The sequence below is a fragment of the Oncorhynchus tshawytscha genome, linkage group LG02 (assembly GCF_018296145.1).
Source record: "Oncorhynchus tshawytscha isolate Ot180627B linkage group LG02, Otsh_v2.0, whole genome shotgun sequence".
Classification (NCBI taxonomy): Eukaryota; Metazoa; Chordata; class Actinopteri; order Salmoniformes; family Salmonidae; genus Oncorhynchus; species Oncorhynchus tshawytscha.
The window spans coordinates 39,469,042-39,495,902 of record NC_056430.1 but is presented as its reverse complement, the minus strand read 5'-3'; the positions used below and the strand labels follow the sequence as shown (position 1 = coordinate 39,495,902).

Here is a 26,861-nt window from a genome sequence, read left to right as displayed (position 1 = left end):
AATAAAAGTAATAATAAATGCATAAATAAATGAATAAATGATAACTTGCCTAATACACGGGGTACCAGTACAGAGTCGGTGCGCAGGGATACGAGGTAATTGAGGAAGATACAGTACATTCGGAAAGTATTCAGACTTCTTGACTTTTTCCACATTTTGTTACGTTACAGCTTTGTTCTAAAATGGATTAAATAAAACATTTCCCTCGTCAATCTACACACAATACCCCACAATGACAAAGCGAAAACAAGGTTTTTAAGAAATGTTTGCTAATTTATTACAATGAAAAAACAGAAATACCTTATTTACATAAGTATTCAGACCCTTTGCTATGAGACTAGAAATTGAGCTCAGGTGCATCCTGTTTGCATTGATCACCCTTGTGATGGTTTACAACTTGATTGGAGTCCACCTGTGGTAAATTCAATTGATTGGACATGATCTCGAAGGGCACACACCTGTCTATAAATGGTCCCATAGTTGACAGTACATTTCAGAGCAAAAACCAAGCCATAAGGTTGAAGGAATTGTCCATAGAGCTCTGAGACAGGATTGTGTCGAGGCACAGATCTGGGGAAGGGTACCAAACAATGTCTGCAGTATTGAAGGTTCCCAAGAACACAGTGGCCTCCATCTTTCTTAAATGGAAGAAGTTTGGAACCACCAAGACTCCCTAGAGCTGTCCGCCCGGCCAAACTGAGCAATCGGGGGAGAAGGGCCTTGGTCAGGGAGGTGACCATGAACCTGATGGTCACTCTGACATGTCTCCAGAGTTCAGCAGCACTCCACCAATCAGGCCGTTATGGTAGAGTAGCCAGATGGAAGCCACTCCTCAGTAAAAGGCACATGACAGCCCGCTCTGAGTTTTGTCAAAAGGCACCTAAAGACCCTCAGACCATGAGAAACATAGTTCTCTGGTCTGATGAATCCAAGATTGAACTCTTTGGTCTGAATGCCAACCATCACGTCTGGAGGAAACCTGGCACAATCCCATGGTGGTGGCAGTATCATGCTGTGGGGATTTCAGCAGCAGGGACTGGGAGGCTTTTCAGGATAGAGGGAAAGATGAACGGAGCAAAGTGTAGAGAGACCCTCGATGAAAACCTTCTCCAGAGAGCTCAGGACCTCAGACTGGGGAGAAGGTTCAAAGTTATTCCAGTCAAGCATGCATTTGACTTGCTGAAGAGGAGACTGCAGTCAGAAACCCCCACATGCAACAATTGAACTGAACATGGCTCTGCAAAGAAAAGAGTCAAGACTGAATGTCGTGAAGTATCTTAAAATGAAGATATCAAATTAGGTGATGTCAATGGGTTACAGCCTTGCAGGCTTGATGTACTTATTTGAGCCTGGGGGTAAACTTAGCCTTGAGATTGGCACTGTGAGACTAGAGCAGGGCTCTCCGACCCTGTTCCCGGAGAGCTACAATCCTATAGGTTTTCAATCCAACCCTAATCTAGAAGACCTGATTCAAATAATTAGCTGGTTGGTAAACTGAACCAGGTTAGTTACAACTGGTTGGAGCAAAAATGTACAGGTGGGTAGCTCTCCAGGAACAGGTTTGGAGACCCCTGGACTAGAGAGAACGACACTAACAGTGACTTAAACCTTGGGAATCATCTCAGATGAATGCCCAGGCCAGTCGTGCCACAACCCCCCTGCTGATACAGATGGTTCGTTCTGTTCGTTCTGCTGCCTTCAGGGTGAAGAAGGGGTGGTTTGTTGTTGTTGAAGATTCTACGTTCCATGCTTGAGCAATATCCTCAGTTTCTGCTAATGCTTCTGATTTAATGTCTCCAAATGTGAATGAATCCCAATTGTATTTCCTTGATTCCTCACCTCTCTCCTTTCTTCCTTCTCAAAACGCATTGGAGAAGAACGTCAGAGGGGAGGAACCTCGGATTTTCTCCTCCAATGCATTTTGAGGAGGGGCAAGGAGAGAGGAATCAAGGAAATATATCACTCTAAGACCAGTGTACATGCTACTATGAATGATTAAGTGGTAATCCCTGTTTCCAACCAGTCATTTGAGTAATGTTGTGTTTGGGGTCAATGCTGGGCAAGAGGATAAGCTGACCTTGTTATCGTATGAGAGATTGCCATCTATTCAATGTGTTCTCTTAATTAAAGACATTGAGTTGAGTATCGTATTTAAATTGATTTCAATGTCATGGATCAGTGAAGCAGTCAAAGAAAGAGGTTCAGAATCACTGTTCATTGCCTCTGCGTGGAATGGAAACAAATGAGTAGGAGCGAAAAGACCAGTTTCCCGTTAGCTCAGCACATCACAGATTTGTTTTCTATCGAAGGAAGTTAATGCAATATTAGGTTAATAAACAGCATTGAATTCAACATTCAAAATGCAATACCAGAGAGTGCAACCAAATCTGCCTGAAAGCATTGCTCTGCTCTATAAAAATGACTTCAAATATGAAACAGCACTGGCAACAACCTACTGAGGTATCGATGTGGCATGCCTTTAAAAACAACCAATATTTAGTCTGACACTTTGTGTGCATCCAAAACGGAATAGGATTCCCTAGTTTGTGCCCATAGAGCTCTGGTCAAAAGTAGTGGACTATACAGGGAATAGGGTGCCATTAGGGACGCATGCTTTGTGTTGCTCAACATTCTGACCATGTATACTGCTACCATATACAGCCAAACCGTGCTGTTTTCTTTTTTCTCTCTCTGACCTACAATCCACAGTCCCGAGGCAATGTGTTCTGCCTGTCTGATGTGCTCCGTAGTAGCCCCAGGATTTACAAGACGTTTTGTCATTTGTCCTTTTAAAGCTTGACTTTGAGCAGCGACAAAATGGAAGTCAAACTTAGTACGCAGGCTTCATAACAAACAGAACAGCTGCCTTATGCCCCGATGTTAATGTTACTCTTACACCATTTATAAAGATTACAACACCAGTCGTAATACAGTGACTTGCCTCAAACTCTATAGCTCCGTGAGGCACATACATCCTCCACAAATGTTTTAATAATACATACAGTTGAAGTCGGAAGTTTACATACACCTTAGTCAAATACATTTAAACTCAGTTTTTCACAATTCCTGACATTTGATCCTAGCAAAAATTCCCTGTCTTAGGTCAGTTAAGATCACCACTTTATTTTAAGAATGTGAAATGTCAGAATAATAGTAGAGAGAATTATTTATTTCAGCTGTTATTTCTTTCATCACATTCCCAGGGGGTCAGACGTTTACATACTCAATTAGTATTTGGTAGCATGGCCGTTAAATTGTTTAACTTGGGTCAAATGTTGCAGGTAGCCTTCCACAAGCTTCCCACAATAAGTTGGGTGAATTTTGGCCCATTCCTCCTGACAGAGCTGGTGTAATTGAGTCAGGTTTGTAGGCCTCCTTGCTCGCACACGCTTTTTCCGTTCTGCCCACAAATATTCTATAAGATTGAGGTCTGGGCTATGTGATGGCCACTCCAATACCTTGACTTTGTTGTCCTTAAGCCATTTTGCAAGTATGTTTGGGGTCATTGTCCATTTGGAAGACCCATTTGCGACCAATCTTTAACTTCCTGACTGATGTCTTGAGATGTTGCTTCAATATATCCACATCATTTTCTTTCCTCATGATGCCATCTATTTTGTGAAGTGTACCAGTCCATCTTGCAGCAAAGCACCCGCACAATATGATGCTGCCACCCCCGTGCTTCACGGTTGGGATGGTGTTCTTCAGCTTGCAAGCCTCCCCTTTTTTCCTTCCAAACATAACAATGGTCATTATTGCAAACAGTTTCATCAGACCAGAGGACATTTCTCCAAAAGTACAATCTTCGTCCCCATGTGCAGTTGCAAACCGTAGTCTGGCTTTTTTACGACGGTTTGGAGCAGTGGTTTCTTCCTTGCTGAGCGGCCTTTCAGGTTATGTTGATATAGGACTCGTTTTACTGTGGACATAGATATTTTTGTACTTGTTTCCTCCAGCATCTTCACAAGGTCCTTTGCTGCTGTTCTGGGATTGATTTGCACTTTTCGCCCCAAAGTACATTCATCTCTAGGAGACAGAACGCATCTCCTTCCTGAGCAGTATGACGGCCTGCGTGATCCCATGGTGTTTATACTTGCGTACTATTGTTTGTACAGATGAATGTGGTACCTTCAGGTGTTTGGAAATTGCTCCCAAGGATGAACCAGACTTCTTGGCTGATTTCTTTTGATTTTCCCATGATGTCAAGCAAAGAGGCATTGAGTTTGAAGGTAGGCCTTGAAATACATCCACAGGTACACCTCCAATTGACTCAAATTATGTAAATTAGCCTATCAGAAGCTTCTAAAGCCCTGACATAATTTTCTGGAATTTTCCAAGCTGTTTAAAGACACAGTCAACTTAGTGTATGTAAACTTCTGACCTACTGGAATTGTGATACAGTGAATTATAAGTGAAACCACCTGTCTGTAAAGAACTGTTGTAAAAACGACTTATGTCATGCACAAAGTAATGTCCTGACTGACTTGCCAAAACTATAGTTCGTTAACAAGACAGTTGTGGAGTGGTTGAAAAATGAGTTTTAATGACTCCAACCTAATGGAGTATGTAAACTTCCAACTTCAACTGTAAGTTTTAAATAAGTAATAAAGTGCCCTCCACTAGAAGAACCAAATACTTACAGTGGTCAAAAGCCTTTGATTACTTCTACACCGGTGTTATTCAAACCTGGTCCTGGGAACCCACAGGGTATGCAGTCATTTTTTTCCAGCCCACGACTAAAGCACCCCACTCATCTAATCGACTAATCATCAAGCCCTTGATTTTTAGAGTTAGGTTTGTTAATACTGGGCTAAAACAAAAGCTTTCCTGCCCTGTGTGTCTCCAGCGTTGAAGAATGCTGTTCTACCCTCTCTCTGCAGGGAGACGCTTGCTCTTACTCAGCCTCAGTGGGTATCACCAGCTCCTGTGTCCCACTTCTTTGGAACTTACAGAGTCCTTCCTTCCTGCCCACGCACTGGCAGACAAAGCGCCTATCTGCTGTGCATGTCCTTCCCACATTCAGGCTGACACACATAGCTGACTCTGATCTCAAGGCTGCCTGCCTGGGTATTGTGAGGTGTCTGAGTGTTTATCTCCCAGGAAATGATTTTGCCCTCGTCTGTCATATTAATCACTAGAGTCTCATCGTTATTCATAGGCAAGGTGTGTGTGTGTGTGTGTGTGTGTGTGTGTGTGTGTGTGTGTGTGTGTGTGTGTGTGTGTGTGTGTGTGTGTGTGTGTGTGTGTGTGTGTGTGTGTGTGTGTGTGCAAGCGACGGGCTGTCTGTACAGCGTGAGGCATTTTTGATGCAGAAACAACATCCTCAACAACATTTACCAACTTGACGGGAACTATTCCTGGCAAACCTTATAGTCTAAAAGTGGTCCAGCTAACTACTGTTAATAATGTCTCTGGCACTCAGATCCACTCCACCGAGCCCATGGCTGGGCTTCACTCACAATCTCTCTCTCTCTCTCTCTGTCTCTCTCTCTGTGTGTGCTCATTCAGACTTCCCTACTCGGAAAACCCTGAAACACTGTGCGATTTGGCCATGCTCTATGCCGAGAGCCAAGCTGAAAGTCATTGAGTGGTGTGTGTGACAGGCACATTTGTAAAATACAGCTTGTTGTGTAATGCAGACCCCCTGGGTAATTAGGCACACTCTGTTCTCCTCTTCATGGTTCATATCGCTTCTGACATATTCTGGATAACCCCTCCCTGGGAAGAGGATTTGGAGAGGCCTGCAGGGCCAACTTGCCTTCTTTATCTCTCTGTGCAGTGGTGCAATGGGACAAAGAGTGGGATAGTTGAGAGATTGAAAGAGAGAGAGAGGAAGAGTGAGAGAATTCTACATCCATATCCACTTCCATAACCTGATGATCTCTGTCCTTCTGTAGGCTATGCCTTTCTATCAGAAGGTGTAACTGCTCAAGAGATTGAATGTAAGCACACCCACCTGTTTAATTCACCGGGGACAGTAGTGGAGAGGGTAGTAAGTTTCAAGTTCCTCGGCATACACATCACGGACAAACTGAATTGGTCCACCCACACAGTCAGCGTTGTGAAGAAGGCGCAGCAGCGCCTCTTCAACCACAGGAGGCTGAAGAAATTTGTCTTGTCACCAAAAGCGCTCAAAAACTTCTACAGATGCACAATCGAGAGCATCCTGTCGGGCTGTATCACCGCCTGGTACGGCAACTGCTCCGCCCACAACCGTAAGGTTCTCCAGAGGGTAGTGAAGTCTGCACAACGCATCACCTGGGGCAAACTACTTGCCCTCCAGGACACCTACACCACACGATGTCACAGGAAGGCCATAAAGATCATCAAGGACAACAACCACCTGAGCCACTGCCTGTTCACCCCGCTATCATCCAGAAGGCGAGGTCAGTAAAGGTGCATCAAAGCAGGGACCGAGAGACTGAAAAACAGCTTCTATCTCAAGGCCAGACTGTTAAACAGCCACCATTAACATTGAGTGGCTGCTGCCAACATACTGACTCAACCCCAGCTCACTTTAATAATGGAAATTGATGGAAATTGATGTAAAAATGTATCACTAGCCACTTTAAACAATGCCACTTAATATAATGTTTACAAACCCTACATTACTCATCTCATATGTATATGTAGAGTGGGGCAAAAAAGTATTTAGTCAGCCACCAATTGTGCAAGTTCTCCCACTTAAAAAGAGGAGAGAGGCCTGTAATTTTCATCATAGGTACACTTCAACTATGACAGAAAAATGAGAAAAAAAATCAAGAAAATCACATTAGGATTTTTTATGAATTTATTTGCAAATTATGTTGGAAAATAAGTATTTGGTCAATAACAAAAGTTTATCTCAATACTTTGTTATATACCCTTTGTTGGCAATGACAGAGGTCAAACGTTTTCTGTAAGTCTTCACACACTGTTGCTGGTATTTTGGCCCATTCCTCCATGCAGATCTCCTCTAGAGCAGTGATGTTTTGGGGCTGTTGCTGGGCAACACGGACTTTCAACTCCCTCCAAATATTTTCTATGGGGTTGAGATCTGGAGACGGCTAGGCCACTCCAGGACCTTGAAATGCTTCTTACAAAGCCACTCCTTTGTTGCCCAGGCAGTGTGTTTGGGAACATTGTCATGCTGAAAGACCCAGCCACGTTTCATCTTCAATGCCCTTGCTGATGGAAGGAGGTTTTCACTCTAAATCTCACGATACATGGCCCCATTCATTCTTTCCTTTACACAGATCAGTCGTCCTGGTCCCTTTGCAGAAAAACAGCCCCAAAGCATGATGTTTCCACCCCCATGCTTCACAGTAGGTATGGTGTTCTTTGGATGCAACTCATTCTTTGTCCTCCAAACACGACGAGTTGGTGTTTTTACCAAAAAGTTCTATTTTGGTTTCATCTGACCATATGACATTCTCCCAATCTTCTTCTGGATCATCCAAATGCTCTCTAGCAAACTTCAGACAGGCCTGGACATGTACTGGCTTAAGCAGGGGGACACGTCTGGCACTGCAGGATTTGATTCCCTGGCGGCGTAGTGTGTTACTGATGGCAGGCTTTGTTACTTTGGTCCCAGCTCTCTGCAGGTCATTCACTAGGTCCCCCTGTGTGGTTCTGAGATTTTTGCTCACTCATCATTTTGACCCCACGGGGTGAGAACTTGCGTGGAGCCCCAGATCAAGGGAGATTATCAGTGGTCTTGTATGTCTTCCATTTCCTAATAATTGCTCCCACAGTTGATTTCTTCAAACCAAGCTGCTTACCTATTGCAGATTCAGTCTTCCCAGCCTGGTGCAGGTCTACAATTTTGTTTCTGGTGTCCTTTGACAGCTCTTTGGTCTTGGCCATAGTGAGGTTTGGAGTGTGACTGTTTGAGGTTGTGGACAGGTGTCTTTTATACTGATAACAAGTTCAAGCAGGTGCCATTAATACAGATAACGAGTTGAGGACAGAGGAGCCTCTTAAAGAAGAAGTTACAGGTCTGTGAGAGCCAGAAATCTTGCTTGTTTGTAGGTAACCAAATACTTATTTTTCCACCATAATTTGCAAATAAATTCATTAAAAATCCTACAATGTGATTTTCTGGATTTTTTTCTTCTCATTTTTGTCTGTCATAGTCGAAGTGTACCTATGATGAAAATTACAGGCCTCTCTCATCTTTTTAAGTGGGAGAACTTGCACAATTGGTGGCTGACTAAATACTTTTTTGCCCCACTGTATATACTGTACTCTATATCATCTACTGCATCTTTAAGTAATACATGTATCACTAGCCACTTTAAACTATGCCACTTTGTTTACATGCCCTACATTACTCATCTCATATGTATATACTGTACTCGGTACCATCTACTGCATCTTGCCTATGCCGTTCTGTACCATCACTCATTCATATATCTTTATGTACATATTCTTTATTCCTTTACACTTGTGTGTATAAGGTAGTAGTTGAGAAATTGTTAGGTTAGATTACTCGTGGGTTATTACTGCATTGTCGGAACGAGAAGCACAAGCATTTCGCTACACTTAACATCTGCTAACCATGTGTATGTGACAAATAAAATTTGATTTGGTTTTGCATCCTGTACAATGAATTAAAGTGAGCTAAAATAAATAAATGTATGCTTTTTTTGTTGAGTGCTCCAACTCCTTTCTACCTCAAAGGAATAATTTTGGAAGTTTTTCTTGGTGAGTCCTTCTAATCACCTGTTTAATTATCGGTGCGTCCTTTGCCAGCTCTGCAGGAATGACCACCCCAGGTGATTACTGCAGCTGCTTTCTTCTGTTATTGACACACACACACACACACACACACACACACACACACACACACACACACACACACACACACACACAGCAGAATCTTCTTCTGCTGCTAGAGTCAGAGTAGACCATTATTTTGCTACAATGTGGCAAGGATTAGGGCTAACTCTGCTCTATCCGAGCCATATATTTAAATATACAGTGCATTTGGAAAGTATTCAGACCCCTTGACTTTTTCCACATTTTGTTACGTTAAAGCCTTATTCTGAAATGGATTAAAACGTTTTTTTTCCTCAACAATCTACACACAATACCCCATAATGACAAACCAAAAACAAGGTTTTTAGACATTTTTTCAAATGTAATTTTTTTATTTTTTATTTATGTAAGTATTCAGACTATTTGCTATGGGACTCGAAATTGAGCTCAGGTGCATCCTGTTTCCATTGATCATCCTTTGGCCTGAATGCCAAGCGTCAGGTTTGGAAGAAACTTGGTACCATCCCTAACGTGAAGCATGGTGGTGGCAGCATCATGCTGTGGGGATGTTTAACAGTGGCAGGGACTGGGAGACTAGTCAGGATCAAGGGAAAGATGAACAGAGCAAAGTATAGACAGATCCTTCCAACAGGACAATTTTTTAAATAAGTTTTAATTTAACCAGATAGCCCAGTTGAGAATAAGTTCTCATTTACAACTGAGACCTGGCCAAGATAAAGCAAAGCAGTGCGAAACATACAACACAGAGTTACACATGGAATAAACAAACATACAGTCAATAACACAATAGAAAAGTTTATATACAGTGTGTGCAAATGAAGTAAGATTAGGGAGGTAAGGCAATAAATAGGCCTTAGTGGCGAAATAATGACAATTTAGCAATTAAACACTGGAGTGATCGATGTGCAGAAGATCAATGTGCAGGTACATATACTGGGGTGCAAAGGAGCAAAAAACAAACAATATGGGGATGAGGTAGTTGGGTCGGCTATTTACAGATGGGCTATGTACAGGTGCAATGATATGTAAGCTGCTCTGACAGCTGATGCTTACAGTTAGTGAGGGAGATATGAGTCTCCAGCTTCAGTGATTTTGCAATTCATTCCAGTCATTGACAGCAGAGAACTGGAAGGAAAGGCGGCCAAAGGAGGAGTTGGCTTTGGGGGTGACCAGTGAAATATACCTGCTTGAGCGCGTGCTACGGGTGGGTGCTGCTATTGTGACCAGTGAGCTGAGATAAGGCGGGGCTTTACCTAGCAAAGACTTATAGATGACCTGGAGCCAGTGGGTTTGGCGACGAATATGAAGCGAGGGCCAGCCAACGAGAGCATAGAGGTTGCAGTGGTGGGTAGTATATAGGGCTTTGGTGATAAAATGGATGGCACTGTGATAGACTGCATCTAATTTGCTGAGTAGAGTGTTTGAAGCTATTTTATAAATGACATCGTGAAGTCAAGGATCGATAGGATAGTCATGTTTGGCAACATGTTTGGCAGCATGAGTGAAGGATGCCTTGTTGAGAAATAGGAAGCTGATGACCCTAAGCACAAGTCTCGATGTCCTTGTGTGGCCCAGACAGAGCCCGGACTTGAACCCGATCGAACATCTCTGGAGAGACGAGAAAATAGTTGTGCAGCGATGCTCCCCATCCAACCTGACAGAGCTTGAGAGGATCTGCAGTGAAGAATGGGAGAAACTCCCCAAATACAAATGTGCCAAGCTTGTAGCGACATACAGAAAAAGACTTGAGGCTGTAATTGCTGCCAAAGGTGCTCCAACATAGTACTGAGTAAAGGGTCTGAATACTTACATAAATTTACTGAGTGAATGGTTATTTATAAATTAGCCAAACTTTCTATAAACCTGTTTTGGCAATGTCATTCTGGGTTATTGTGTGTTGATTGATGAGGGGAAAAAAACGTGTTAACACATTTTAGAAGAAGGCTGTAACGTAACAAAATGTGGAAAAGGTCAAGGGGTCTGAGTACTTTCCGAAGGCACTGTATATGATCCGGCTCTAGCACATCGCGGTTTAACAGTGGATAAGTGTGAGTATCTGTTTTACAGTAAAGGTCGGTAGGTGTGTGTATGTCCGAGCATGCATGTGTTTGTTGCACAATAGATTATCTTTGTATCTGAACCTATTTTCTTCATCATCTCTCCCTCCAAACTCTTTATTTGTATCCTTTGGTAAAAATCATTTTTCTTCCTGCTTCTTGTTGGGGGCGTGCCCTCAAGGCAGGGTGAAAATTGTGTCACTTCTTGAAATATTATGTTGTTGTTGAGGTCCGTAAGCAGGAAGTTGCCGTTAAACTTATTCTGAAAACTACACTCCATGCATCTCCCTGCCACTAGTATCTAGCCATGGAATATCTGCTAAAGCATTTCAAGCTTGAAATTAAACATTTACAGGTAAACAAAATAGGGTTGTCACGATACCATACTCGCAAAATCGTGGCAAGGAAACGAAACATGAAGAGGACTAGATTTCCCGAGAAAAATGTTGGAAACAAGCATACTTACATTGTCCCCAAGATTCGTGTTCCTTTTCCAAGCTACAGTGGCTTTCTAAAGTATTAACCCCCTTCACATTTTTTCCTATTTTGTTGCCTTACAACCTGGAATTAAAACAGATTTTTGGGGGGTTTGTATCATTTCATTTACACAACATGCCTCCCACTTTGAAGATGCAAAATATGTTTTATTGTGAAACAAACAAGAAATAAGACAAAAAAACTGAACTTGAGTGTGCATAACTATACACCCCCCAAAGCCAATACTTTGTAGAGACACCTTTTGCAGCAATTACAGCTGCAAGTCTCTTGGGGTATGTCTCTATAAGCTTGGCACATCTAGCCACTGGGATTTTTGCCCATTCTTCATGGCAAAACTGCTCCAGCTCCTTCAAGTTGGATGGGTTCCGCTGGTGTACAGCAATCTTTAAGTCATTCTACAGATTCTCAATTGGATTGAGGTCTGGGCTTTGACTAGGCCATTCCAATACATGTAAAACGTTTCCCCTTAAACCAGTTGAGGGTTGCTTTAGCAACTGCTGGAAGGTGAACCTCCGTCCCAGTCTCAAATCTCTGGAAGACTGAAACATGTTTCCTTCAAGAATGCCCCTGTATTTAGCTCCATCCATCATTCCTTCTATTCTGACTAGTGTCCCTGCCGATGAAAAACATCCCCACAGCATGATGCTGCCACCACCATGCTTCACTGTGGGATGTTGTTCTCAGGGTGATGAGAGGTGTTGGGTTTGCCCCAGACATAGCGTTTTCCTTGATGCCAAAAAGCTAAATTTTTGTCTCATCTGACCAGAGTACCTTCTTCCATATGTTTGGGGAGTCTCCCACATGCCTTTTGGCAAACACCAAACGTGTTTGCTTATTCTTTTCTTTAAGCATTGGCTTTTTCTGACCCCTCTTCCGTAAAGCCCAGCTCTGTGGAGTGTACAGCTTCGTGGTCCTATGGACAGATACTCAAATCTCCGCTGTGGAGCTTTGCAGCTCCTTCAGGGTTGTCTTTGGTCTCTTTGTTGCCTCTCTGATTAATGCCCTCCTTGCCTGGTCTGTGAGTTTTGGTGGGTGGCCCTCTCTTGGCAGGTTTGTTGTGGTGCCATATTCTTTACATTTTTAAAAATAATGGATTTAATGGTGCTCTGTGGGATGTTCAAAGTTTCTGATATTTTTTTATAACCCAACCCTGATCTGTATTTCTCCACAACTTTGTCCCTGATCTGTTTGGAGAGCTCCTTGGTCTTCATGGTGCCGCTTGCTTGGTGGTGCCCCTTGCATAGTGGTGTTGCAGACTCTCTGGCCTTTCAGAACAGGTGTATATATACTGAGATCATGTGACACTTAGATTGCACACAGGTGGACTTTATTTAACTAATTATGTGACTTCTGAAGGTAATTGGTGGCACCAGATCTTATTTAGGGGATTCATAGCAAAGGGAGTGAATACATATGCACACACCACTTATATGTTTTTATTCGTAATAATTTTTTGAAACAAGTCATTTTTTTTCATTTCAATTCACCAATTTGGACTATTTTGTGTATGTCCATTACATGAAATCCAAATAAAAATCGATTTAAATTACAGGTTGTAATGCAACGATATAGGAAAAATGCCAAGGGGGATGAATACTTTTGCAAGGCACTGTATAGCACACAATATTTTACATACAGTAGGTTTTTTTAAAGGACCAAAGAATGGGGTCTGCTTCGTGTTTTCCTTTTTGCCCTGGAAAATCAGGTATCGAAGTATCACGATACTGGTATAGTGACAACCCTAAAACAAATGTGCTAAATATAAATCATGTGTAAGAACATATGTACAGTATGCCTGCGTCCCAAATGGCACCATATTCCCCTTCATAGTGCTTAACAATATGCCCGGCACATAGTAGTAGTGCACTATATATGAAACATGGTGCAATTTGTGATGCCCTCTGTAAACAAATGTTACCTAATACATGCTTAATGATGCTTTTCAAGAACATTTATAAAAATGCATAGGTATGCAAATGTTAAGAGCATAAGAGCAGCTTTCCAATTTCACTACTCATAAGCTGCATTCAGAACATCAGAATGTGGTATGTCCCAGGGATGTAAAGTTGCTGAGTGGATCATTTACAGATAAGGGAGCAGATGTTACATGTAAGTGGGACAAAACAAGCAATACGGAATGTCTAAAGGCTACAATGAACGGACTGCATTGTACATCAAAAATATATTTGTTTTCTGACAGGCTTTTTTCTCCACCTCCTAACATTTCTCAAATGTTTTCTGTTGCAGGGCAACCACTCTAAAGCCAACCGTTGTAGCCAACCTGCGGAGAGCCGTCCGCCTCACACACATGTCCAGGATGTACCAACATCACTGTGGATCATCATCATGGAGAGCCAGCTGCAGCGGTTTGACCCTTGGGGTCCTGATGACTGGGCCCTGATTGACTCTGAGACATAGCAGGGGCGGTGGTGAAGACTTACTCCAGACAAAATAGAAAGAGAGATTTGAGAACTATAGGACATCAAAAAATCTCTCCAATATACAGTGCTGTATCATTAGAAGAAATTAATTTTTTGGTAAGGAAAATCGAGGGTTGAATTACATTTTTTCCCCAAAATGAAAGCATAGACTGCTTTCTGGGACTGATACTTTACTCTAATATATTAATATTTTAAAGGTTGTTCTTCAGTATTACAAGAATGAAAGCGAAGATGAAGCCTTGGAGCAAGTTAAAAGCTTAAAAGCAGTTGTTACATTTTTGATGGGGAGCTTGAGTCGAGGAACTATATATATATATATATATATATATATTTTTTTTTTAAATTATATCATACTGACATCATCTGACCTGCACAAGTATCACAACATCAAGAGCTCTAGAATCATTCTAGTTGGCGCCAGTCTACCCACCCACAGATATTTGAATAGATTCACACCATATACTCTTACGCTGAGACTACAGTTAAAGAGAGCCCACTCTAGTGTTGGGTGACTTGTTTCAGTTGACTCAGCTCCTGTTTGGTTTGTGTCATGGAGTCCGGGGAGAGACTGGGGCTGTCCATGGCAGCTGTGGTGGCCATCGCCTGCAATGCCCTGGTGGCCATCCTCCTCCTTGTCCTCTTCCTCATCATCTACAGGGCCTGCAAGGTGCCCTCCAGCCAGGAGAGGGTGCCAGTGCTGGCTGTTCCCGCTGGGCAGCCGCAACAGAGCAGCGAACACAAGTACTTGCTGACCTCCTGACTGGCAGCTAGAGAGTGAGCACCACAGCGTATATTAAATGCTCCGGGAGGTACTGTATAGTAGAGGAATAGACTGATCCCCTGTATAGTAGACCGAATAGACTGATCTCTACTAGCCAACTGGCTAGTAGAGGAATGGGCGCCAGAGAAATTGGCTCTAACTGCATGTCAACTGTCAAGCAGACAGCACCCACTGGCCCTCTTAAAAATCAAAGTCTAACTGTTCCTATTAACTTCAGCAGCTGAATGAATGAAACAACCTGTAACAGTTAAAAATGTGTCTCAGAGACAAGTTGGTATCAATAACTCAACTGTTATAGTCTGTTTGATCTTCTTGGTCCTTGATAGTACTGACATGTATAACGGAATGCAGGCTTGAATGTGTTATACACACACTCACACACAACTTAGTGAGGTCGAAGACACATGGTTTAACACAAGGTTAATTCATGTGGAGTCAAAGAGGCTAGAACCTTGAGTGTCTGAGGACTGGACCAGACTTCTCCGAATGACTGGACTTCTCCAAATCTTCTAAATGCTTCTAATTTCAGACATTTTCTTGTGAAGAAAAACAAGCCTGTGTGTATTGACGGTAACAGCGGGCTGTGTGGAGTGTGCGTCATGGTCACTCATACATAGCAGTGGTCTTTGAGAGAAGCATACTAAGTGTTATGTAAGGAGCTTAGAGGCTTTGTTCACTTTGTCCTCTTAAAATGTGGTCCTCTCAGTACTAACCTCCTTTGGTACAGTGTCAATGACAGCCCACACATTGTTGTAGGACAGCACTCCTACAACTCCTATTATGTGACTTGTTCTGACGAGGACATAGCATCTCTTCCCCTTCACAACAAAAATAACAAGACGTGCCAGACATTGGAATGATAAATATTTTTTATTAATATTTCCAAACAAAATGAGCTACTCTGTTTTCCAAAACAAAAAAATATAACCCAAAGCTTGAGTGGTTTTGCCACATCAGGTAAAGGAGACGTTGCTGGTTGCACACTGACTATCTATATGTTTAGTATAGTGCACAGCGCAAGAGTGAGAAAAACAGTAGGCTAGATTGCACAGATTCAATAGATCCCACTATACTTCAACAGGAAGGAACGGTGGCTTTAGTATGCAGCTTTAGAAGACAGAAGACAGTAGTAATAAGGCATGACTGGTGGTGGGTTTATAACTGGAGTGCAGTAGTAGAAATAGTGGGCGAATACAGTCCTGCATGGTGTTGTCATAGTTTCTAAGCATTGCTGTTCTCTGGCTCCCGCAGTAAACTCAGCAGCTTCTCCATCTTGGCGATCTCCACCTCAGGCCCCTTGGGCAGCTCCTGACCCTTCTTCTCCTGGTGAGAGACACAGTAGCACACATGTCAAATACTGCAGGGGAAACAACCTGACCTTAATGAAGAAAAACATACACTGAAAACAAGCTGGGAAGGAAGGGATGGAAAACAAAGGCAAGATAAAAGACCTGGAGAAATGCAATCCAATAAAAGCCTTTCTTTCCGGAGACTAAGAAATTAGAAAACTTCCAATATGGAATGTGTTATTGGCAGTTAAAACTCATCCATTGTTGACTTCAAACGTGGCCAACAAGAGGTAAAGGAAGTGGTCCAACATGGTGTCCGGTGGTAATGTGGCCACCTGGCACTTCTCCCATGCTGTTCTGGAGGTTCATCATTTCTCCCTGGGAGGACATCAAGAACCTCCTCCTTATCTGAGATCATCACTATGGTTACCATCCTGGCTGATGGAACACTGTGTATCCTGGGGTGAGACTTTAATTGAATTAGCATCCTTTGGATTATTTACTCGAGAGCGCTGGTTATTTTCAGTGGTCCTTGCCCAACCTTGTTAACTGGTAAGGACTAAGGAAGGGTATGATTCAATCCAACATGCATTGCGGTACATGTCATGCACAGAGTGCTTTAACACTCTTGAAAAACACTAATGCTGTTTCTAGAAGTTGCAAGGTAGAAGTGCGAGGACAGGTGGGCAGACCCGACATAGTATCTTAATTAAAATACTCCCCTATCTGTTTAAATATGCCCGCTCTCTCTGTTTAAGGCATTTCATCATATCGGATAGATACGGGAGAGTGAGAGAAAGCTGAATGGGCAGAGATGATAAGTAGTGGAGATCCATCTTTCTCCACCCATCCCATTCCTGTTCCTGCTTCCTGCTCCACCCCTCATACAACATCACAACAGTATACTATATTATAGGGATCCTCAAAGCTCACAGGGCTGTGCTGTAGAGTGTTATAGCACAGGGACCTTCACACACACACACAGCAGTTAAACATGGTGGTCTAATATTGAATTTATGGAAATTCAGTGACAGAGCGCTGCAATATTCAGACTACAAAAATATATTTTGCAAAAATGCTACAGATGACTTGATGCTATAGTGGATGACCTGATTTAGGCAGTGGTACAGTGAGTAGATAGCTGACTGGCCTTGAAAAAATACATCTCATTCATAACCTTTTTTAGAAAGCTTTTACCGAGGGGGAGCTTATCTTGTCGGCATGCATGGGACAGAGATCTTCATATCATGGCACTTGTCCTACCTATTTCAATAGGATTTCTCAATGTTGAGAGGTTACGCATATAGATGAGACCCCAGTACTGCATTGCAGACTAATAATACGCATAGGCTCCTAAATCAGGGGCTTGTTCAGGAGGGTGCAACGTTACAGGGCATGCAGATAGATATACTGTAGAACAGTGGTTCTCAATTGGTTTTGCCTCGGGACCCAAATTTATCCAGGTTGTCTCAGTCGCAATCCAATATTCACATTGCGAATAATGTTTTGCCAAAATGCAAGCTGGAAAACTATTTTTGATGCTATATTGATAGTAAACGTACCAATAATATGACAACAGTCAAACATAACATGCTAATAATACTGTGATTGAAGAAAAATTGTTACGATGTTAAATGAAATATAAAAAAATATAGGATCATTATCATGTCTACACTTGTTCTTCCTGGATTTTAGTCACAGTGGTGTAAAGTACTAAAGTAAAAATACATTAATGTACTACAATAAATCATTTTTTGGGGTATATGTAAAAATAAAAAATATGTACTTTACTATTTATATTTTTGACAACTTTCACCTTTACTTCACTACATTCCTAAAGAAAATAATGTACTTATTACTCCATACATTTTCCCTGACACACAAATTACTCATTACATTTTCAATGCTTAGCAGGACAGTAAAATGGTCCAATTCACGCACTTATCATCCCTAATGCCTCAGATTTTGCGGATTCACTAAACACATGCTTTGTTTGTAAATGATGTCTGAGTGTTGGAGTGTGCCCCTGGCTATCTGTAAATAAATAAAAACAAGAAAATTGTTCCATCTGGTTTGCTTAATATAAGCTATTTGCAATGATTAATACTTTTAATTTTGATACTTAAGTATATTTTTGCAATTACATTTACTTTTGATACTTAAGTATATTTAAAACCAAATACATTTGGACTATTACCCAAGTAGTATTTTACTGGGTGACATTCACTTTTACTTGAAATCAGGATAAGGTAAGACCCAGATGCAGACTGTGTCGAAGTAACAACGTTTATTATAGCAACAGGGGCAAAGGTACATGACAGCAGGCAGGCTCAGGGTCAGGACAAGCAAGGGTCAAAAACCAGGAGGGCGAGAGAAAAAAAGAGTCTGGGAAAAGACAGGAGCTGACAGGACGAATGCTGGTAAGCTTGACAAACAAGACGAACTGGCAACAGACAAAACAGAGAACACAGGTATAAATACACAGGGGATCATGGGAAAGATGGGTGACACCTGGAGGGGGGTGGAGACAATCACAAAGACAGGTGAAACAGATCAGGGCGTGAAAGTACTCCCCTCACCCTCCTCTAGGGGCGACACCTGACGTCCTACCTGGGCGCATACCAGGTTGACTGGGGTGCCGGCGGTTGAAGTCAGCGATGAGGGCTGGGTCCAGGATGTCTCTAGCAGGGACCCAGCACCTCTCCTCTGGGCAATAACCCTCCAAGTCAACCAGGTACTGGAAAACCCTGCCCCATGGTCAAACCCTCAGGAGGCATCTCACCGTGTACGCCGGATGGCCATCGAAGGCCTGGGGAGTAGGGGTGGGCCTGGAAATGGATGACAAGGGACTGTGAGACACGGGCTTGATATGGGACACATGAAAGGTGGGGCATATACGAAGGGTACGGTGCAACAGAAGATGAACAGCAAAGGGGCTAATTGACCTTGGAGATGAGGAAAGAGCCGATAAACCGGGGGGAAAGTTTGCGAGACTCCACCCGGAGGGGCAGATCCAGAGGGGACAGATCCCAGAGCCATACCTTCAGCCCGAGACGATACCGGATAGCCGGGGTCCGATGGCGGTCCGCTTGTAGTCGATACCTGGAGGTGGTCTTGAGGAGGGCCCTCCTCCAGGCTCTCTTCCAGGTACGACAACAGTGGCAGACAAACATCTGGGCAGAAGGTATGCCAACCTCCTCTTCCTGCTCAGGGAAGAGAGGGGCTGATACCCCAGGGAACACTCAAAGGGAGATAGGCCCGTGGCAGAGCAGGGAAGGGTGTTGCGGGCATATTCGACGCACACTAGCTGCTGGCTCCAGGTGGTGGGTTTGGCAGAGACCAGGCAGCAGGGTGGTCTCGAGGTCCTGGTTGGCTTGCTCCGACTGGCCGTTGGACAAGGGGTGGAACCCGGAGGACAGGCTGGCCTTTTTCTGCACCCTGCATAGGGTGCAGAAAAACTTCCAGAACTGGGATTAGAATTGAGGACCCCGGTCGGAGACTCTGTCCACGGGCAGTCCATGGATCCGGAAGACGTGCTGCACCATGAGCTGGGCCGTCTCTTTGACAGATGGTAGTTTGGGGAGAGGAATGAAGTGGGCGGCTTTAGAGAACTGATCCACCACGGTCAGGATGGCGGTGTTGCCATCAGTTGGAGGAAGACCCATGACAAAGTCCAGGGAGATGTAAGACCAGGGATGGTGGGGGACAGGCAGAGGATGGAGGAGACCAGTCGGAGCTTGCCGAAGAGTCTTGTTCTGTGCACAAACTGTGCAAGCGGCGACGAATGTGGACACGCCTGGGACCATGGTAGGCCACCAAAGGCGCTGTTGCACAAAGGCCAGGGTCCGACGGGCTCCCGGGTGGCAGGCCAGCCTAGAGGAGTGGGCCCACTCTAGGACCGCGGAGAGGATAGTGTCGGGAATGAACATCCGGTCATCAGGGGCCCCCCCGGGGTTTGGCTGGGAACGCAGTGCCTCACGAACCTGCTTCCCTATTCCCCAGCTGAGTGCCGTCACCAGGCATGAGGTAGGAAGGATGGTCTCGGGTTCCAGGGTAGTAGTCATGGGGCTATAGCGGCGGGACAGTGCATCCGGCTTGACATTCTTGGATCCTGGCTGGTACAAGAGGGAGAAGTTGAACCGTGTGAAAAGCAGGGCCCATCTGGCTTGCCTGGATTGAGGCGCTTGGCGTTGCGGAGATACTCTAGGTTCTTGTGGTCAGTCCACGCGATGAACAGATGTTCCGCCCCCTCCAGCCAGTGTCTCCATTCCTCCAACACCATCTTCACCGTGAGAAGCTCCCGATTCCCTAAATTGTAGTTACTTTCCGTGGCTTTGAGGCAATGGGAGAAGGCGCAAGGATGTAGCTTGAGGTCAAGGGCAGAACGCTGGGACAGGACAGCCCCCCCACCTCCACCACGAACTGACAGGTTGGGTCCGGATGAACCAGGATGTTCTGGGGCACCTTCCGAGCCCCCAGGAAGACATCCCGGGGCAGGTTGCGCTTACTTCAGTCAATGGGTGTGGCAGAATGGGCTCCAGCCTATGATGGCACCAGTAGACCAGTTAATGAGGGGATTGTGTCGTTGGAGCCAGGAGAATCCCAATACCACGGGAATCAGAGGGGACTTGATGAGCAGGAACCGAATAGCCTCGCTGTGGTTCCCTGACACCCATAGGTGGATGGGAGTGGTGTTATGGGTGACTTGGCTTATAGAGCACCCGTCCAGTGCTCCAACGTCCAAGGGAATGGACTGACCTAAGAATTTTTACTAGGATAAAATGTCAGTAATTGTGAAAAACTGAGTTAAAATGTATTTGGATAAGGTGTATGTAAACTTCCAACTTCAACTGTAGTTGAGATTCTTCAAAGTAGCCACCCTTTGCCTTGATGACAGCTTTGCACACTCATTCTCTCAACCAGCTTCACGAGGAATGCTTTTCCAACAGTCTTGAAGGAGATCCCACATATGCTGAGCACTTGTTGGCTACTTTTCCTTCACTCTGTGGTCCAACTGATTCCAAACCATCTAAATTGGGTTGAGGTCGGGGGATTATGGAGGCCAGGTCATCTGATGCAGCTCTCAATCACTCTCCTTGGTCAAATAGCCCTTACACAGCCTAGAGGTGTGTTTTGGGTCATTGTCCTGTTGAAAAACAAATGATAGTCCCACTAATTGCAAACCAGATGGGATGGCGTATTGCTGCAGAATGCTGTGGTTACCATACTGGTTAAGATTGCCTTGAATTGTAAATAAATCTCTGACAGTGTCACCAGCAAAGCACCCCCGAACCATCACAACTCCTCCTGTATGCTTCACGTTGGGAACCACACATGCGGAGATCATCCGTTCACCTACTGTGCGTCTCACAAAGACACGGCAGTTGGAACCAAAAATCTCAAATTTGGACTCATCAGACCAAATGTCAGATTTCCAGTGGTCAAATGTCCATTGCTCATGTTTCTTGGCCCAAGCAAGTCTCTTCTTATTGGTGTCCTTTAGTAGTGGTTTCTTTGCAGCAATTCGACCATGAAGGCCTGATTCACGCAGTCTCATCTGAACAGTTGATGTTGAGATGTCTGCTACTGGAACTCTGTGAATCATTTATTTGGGCTGCAATTTCTGAGGTGCAGATAACTCTAATGAACTTATCCTCTGCAGCAGAGATAACTCTAGGTCTTCCTTTCCTGTGGCGGTCCTCATGGAAGCCAGTTTCATCATAGCACTTGATGCTTTTTGCAACTGCACTTGAACAAACTTTCAAACGCATTAGAAGGAAAGAAATCACACAAATTAACTTTTAACAAGGCAGACCTGTTAATTGAAATGCATTCCAGGTGACTACCTCATGAAGCTGGTTGAGAGAATGCCAAGAGTATGCAAAGCTGTCAATAAGGCAAAGGTGGCTACTTTGAAGAATCTCAAATATAAAATGTATTTTGATTTGTTTAACACTTTTTTTTGGTTACTACATGATTCCATATGTGTTATTTCATAGTTTTCATGTCTTCACTATTATCCTACAAAGTAGAAAATAGTAAAAATAAATAAAAACCATAATTTGCAAATAAATTCATAAAAAATCCTACAATGTGATTTTCAGGATTTTATTTCATAATTTTGTCTGTCATAGTTTAAGTGTACCTATGATGAAAATTACAGGCCTCTCATCTTTTTAAGTGGGAGAACTTACACAATTGGTGGCTGACTAAATACTTTTTTGCCCCACTGTATATATATAATACACAGCCTAGCCTATCCTCAATGACCGAGATCCATGTAACTTTTACTCCAGCGATTCTCAACTGTTGAACACAAATTTGGGTCGAGGGAGGTTTTGAATGTATCTGAGTAAAAAAAAAAATGTATATATTTTTTTACTCAGATACATTCAAAACCTCCCTCGACCCAAATTTGTGTTCACCAGTTGAGGAAAAAAAATCTTTTTTTTTACTCAGACACATTCAAAACCTCCCTCAACCCAAATTTGTGTTCACCAGTTGAGAATCGCTGGAGTAAAAGTTACATGGATCTCGGTCATTGAGGATAGGCTAGGCTGTGTATTATGTCAGCTCTAGTCTATACATTGGATGTCTATCTGCAACGTTGTGAAGGTGGTAACTGTGAATACACATTACAGGCTCATTGGTGTGCCAGTGGACAAAGGAAGATATGTCTCTGCTGTGTCCTGGGGCAACAGATTGAGTTTTGGGCAGGCTTTGTCTTTTCACTGTCAGTGGCTTTGGACAGCCACGAGAGAAGGAGGGGAGAGGCTGGTTGTTACAATGCTCCTAAATAAACATCTGGAGGGTGCTGTGCTGGGGATGAAGTTGGACAGATAAATGTTTGCCCTCAACTATATAACTTGGCTTAGAACTCGGGTCTCATCAACACCAACGATTCCCATGAATGATTAATTTAGTCACTGAGAAACATCAGAGTCCAACTGTTAAATGCTCTGACGTGTACCGGAACTACAGCCGTGGCTAACCCCCAAAATGAGTGTAATTAATATGCCGTGACTTGACGCCTGATGTCCGTGTTGTCCTTTATGTCAGAGACTCCTTCTCTTGGCCTGTGGTTACTGAGCGCACAGTGATTATAAACACCACACCTCATTAGCCACCACTATCAGAGGGTACAACGGGAGTGTGACTAATGAGATGGGAACAGCTGAAGGCTCCCGTGTCAAATTGGTTTTACTCCGTGAATTGCCCGGACCCTAACCCCCATGTTCTCCAGTGGAGCCATCAAGAGGGAACAAGAACTGAAACTGAGAATATATATATTCTCACCACAGTACAACGATCATTTAGAAACGGATTATCTAATTAAACAGATGAACAAACAAACAACTACTTCACGATGTGCAACCAAAGCTAATTGGACAGAGTGGGGGAGAGAGAGTGGTAGTCCCATGTTGAACCACACATACTATACACGTGATTCAATCAACTGTTTACATTGTACAAAGGCCTATGTGTAAGCACTTAGCGTAAAGAGAGGAGGGGGAAGAAAGAGGTGTGTGTGTGTCTCGAGGCCTAGAGGAGAGAGTAGCAGAGACAACATAACAGTGTTATTTATTGCATTATGCGTTGGGTGTGGGCATTGCTGATGATGAATCATTTGATCTGTTCCCAGCTGTGTAGAACAACAACAGACCTGTATGAATAATGCAAAGGCCAGATACATATCTAGAGTGGGATACAGCCACAGGTGAATAGTAAAGTTTCCTCACTCAAATGAAAAACACAGAATGTACAAGTAGTACACCGATGACGCTAGCAGAGTGTAGTCATTTTAAGCTATGAAGGAAGTGAATCATCTTTGACACGATAACCGCACGCCCCCTGAAATGTGATTTGTCATTTAGTATACTCTGCTCGTCTATCGGAGCATTGTTGATGCCAATTAGAAGCATTTGGCTTTGGAAGTAATTTTGCTGTCTCATAATAGCACTGAGATGCAAACAAGTGTGTTCCTTGAAGAAAGGCCATGCGTCAGCATGACATGAAATTATAAGTGACTGGAAAATACGCGGCCTTACTCAACTATCAAAGAATTAATATGGAGAGTATGAAAATGAACATGAGCACCTTAAAAGGCCGAACGCTCTGCCCTCAAATGGATATCTGCCACAAACAATCCCATACTGTAATAAAATATCACTCAATCCATTTTCACTTGAGCCTCCAGAGGTGAAAATAAACAAATGCACAAAGGCCTTCAATCAATGGTGTTTTATGGCAGCTAGACACACCAATGATTATAAATTAGGTTTTTCCTTTATGAGAAATGCATGTGACAAGGGCCGGCTACGCAGTGGCTGGTAATGAATAATTTACTCCCCGATCGATGGCCGGCCCATTGAGATCAAGTCATCAGGAAGTGAAGAAACTGCATCTTCTTGTTTCCAAGGAGGGAAAAAACTCTCATCTCACTTTGTTGAAATCAGTAAACACTGAACTACTGCTCATCATTAGAGCACTGCTTATCTAATCGTTTTTTAATCATCAGTAGCACTGTGAGCTAGCTTTCCTTTCTGAAAATGGGTCTAAAGATCTAAAGTATCCAAAATGGCACCCTATTCCCATACATACTGCATTACTTTTGGTCCAAAATACTAATATAGGCAATAGGGTGCCATGGCTTCCTGTTGACTCAACACATCCATGGTAAACTAGCGCTTGATTGTTAAACTAACTGTCCAGTGGAAATCTCACTTTTAAAAGTTAATTTTCTGTTAACTAATACACAAATAATGTTATTGACTCACCCTATACCTGTGTTTGTGGCCAAAGCATAAATTAGAGAAACAAAACACTTCAAAAACCTCAAACTTGTATCTCAATATTTCAAACAAACTGTTTAAAAAAAGCCTGCTATTTCCTCATGGAGAATGAGCTGGCCAATTAACGGCTTACTGTTATTAATGTTTTTAAATGACTGGTACACACCTACACCATACTCTCGTTGGGGTATGCTCACACCATTTCAACAAAGAAAGGCTGTTTTTTTAACATACCAAATTACCATGCTAAGAGTTGCTGACACAGCTCCAGCGCTGCTGGGCTCTTTAGGCTCTTACCTTGGGTTTTTTGCGCAGATTAGGCGAGAGCTTGAGGCTGGTAACATATCCTCGGTCGTCTCCCACGATGATGATGGGGTAGACGGGGTTAAACTCAATGTGAGTCAGCTTAGTCTTTTTCTTGGCCACCACCGGCTGCTGGCAGATGGCCTCATATTTGTTGATGCTAAGGTCAAAGGTATGAACCTGAGGAAAAAAAGCAAAAGATATATAGAAAGTTCGGGAGATTATCTCATGCAAATACAAGGGGAGTCATTTGGTCAAACCTGAAAAGCAATACAATGTGGGATGGTGGAGAACAGAAATATGTTTGAACCTGCTGCCTTTTGGAATGAGTGTGAAAGCTGACTCATACTGTTTTTTATAGAAAAATATATGAGATATTCTCTAAAGAAAATCGAGTTGCGCATGTTGTTCCATCCTCATCTATTCCAGCTGGGAACCTCTGAGTGACAAACCAAATCAGCAAGGCAAGCGAGAGAGATTCTCAGTGGGGATGCAACTCGGACCATCTGGTGTTCGTACCAGTGTTTGCGCAACACTGAGAGAGTGTGTGTGTGTGCGCAATGTCTTGTTATTCAACTGACTCTGACAGGAAAAGCTTGCCTCTCCTGACATTTAGCATCACTGAAAATTGGTCCATTCATCAGTAAATACATGTCAACCAACACACACACACACACACAAACAGTGTAGAGGGAGTATTTTGGTCATTAGCGGGAGTGACGAAGCAAGCAGCCCACATAGCCAGCGGTGACATTCTAAAGAAGGGCTGCCGTTGACCTCTAGGCTTGCTATCACTTATAATAGGGATTTTTCATCTCAATGAAACAACTATGAATGACTGTAAATATAATCCAAATGATACAAATTGTAGCAGTCATTAGACAAGTGGTACTGTATAGAACAAAAAACGAATGGTTGTATTGTGACAGTTTCAACCTTAACCGAGAATATTTCATATTCTGGTCTGTCTGCTTAGAAACTGATGTTGCTGTGAAACTGCTTGAAAAACAAAATCTAGGCTATGCCATAGAAAGTTTTCTAGCAGCTAGGAACTGGATTAGATACAAAACAGATCAATAAATGGTAATATCATACAATTGGGAAGTCTCTATTCTTCTTTATAGTTGAATCTAGGGAATATAAATGAGTGTAATTCCTTTCAATAATAATTGTGTTGTTATGGCTGTCAGTGTATTTCATTTGACATTGCTGAGAATGAGATAAAGGTATAGTGTTAATGAAATGTATCTCTTTGGTTACGTGAATGTGGCCTTTTCCATTTCTACAGTAACTATTTATCCATCAAATGTTGAGGTAACTGGATTTCAGTAATTATTTGCCATTATTGAGGATACTGTTGTGTTTGTGTTTAGTATTTTCTGGATACATGTTTTGTGAATTAGCCCAGATTTTTTATGTAGGCTATTGCATCCTTTTGACTGTCTTTATCAGTGAACCACATTATTCCCTGTCTGTGGGGGACTGGGGAGGCCCAAATCCCTGGAGTACAGGACTCAGTTTTCAGCCATATCAGACACCATGCACACCGCAGAGTTTTCTAATCTGTCTGTTTGCAGACAAAGTGACAGAGCAGATGGTTCATAGCGCATCGTCACATTGTTCATCGGCACTAATTTCCTTAATTTCACATGACAGGCAAAATAGAAAGAGAGACAGAGAGAGAAAGACAGAGAGACAGAAAGACAGAGAGAGAGAGAGAGACAGGAGAATGTGATGAACTCCCAGGCAGGCCAGAGAGATGACAACCTCCACAGCTACTCCCGCATCAATGGACCGGCCAAGCCACTGAAGACCAATCACGTCAGTAGACCAATGACAACAGCTGGCTGGCACGCTAACAACAGACACCGAGATAAACAGAACAAAATACTTGGAGAGTGCTGTAGTACAAATGACTCTGGGACGGACTCCATCAAACC

The 26,861-nt window shown here is 43.1% G+C and overlaps 1 protein-coding gene across 1 annotated transcript in view; it reads right to left on the bottom strand.

The window, feature by feature from the left end:
* Window positions 1-15,391: 15,391 nt before the first annotated feature.
* dnai1.2 (dynein, axonemal, intermediate chain 1, paralog 2) overlaps window positions 15,392-26,861 on the bottom strand; it is a 33,298-nt gene continuing 21,828 nt past the window's right edge. The window contains exons 19-20 of the mRNA XM_024374826.2: window positions 24,916-25,101; window positions 15,392-15,860 (exon numbers count right to left, since the gene is read on the bottom strand). Of these exons, the coding sequence (XP_024230594.1) occupies window positions 15,759-15,860; window positions 24,916-25,101 (288 nt within the window). The 3' untranslated portion in view covers window positions 15,392-15,758. The remainder of the gene's footprint in view (window positions 15,861-24,915; window positions 25,102-26,861) is intronic.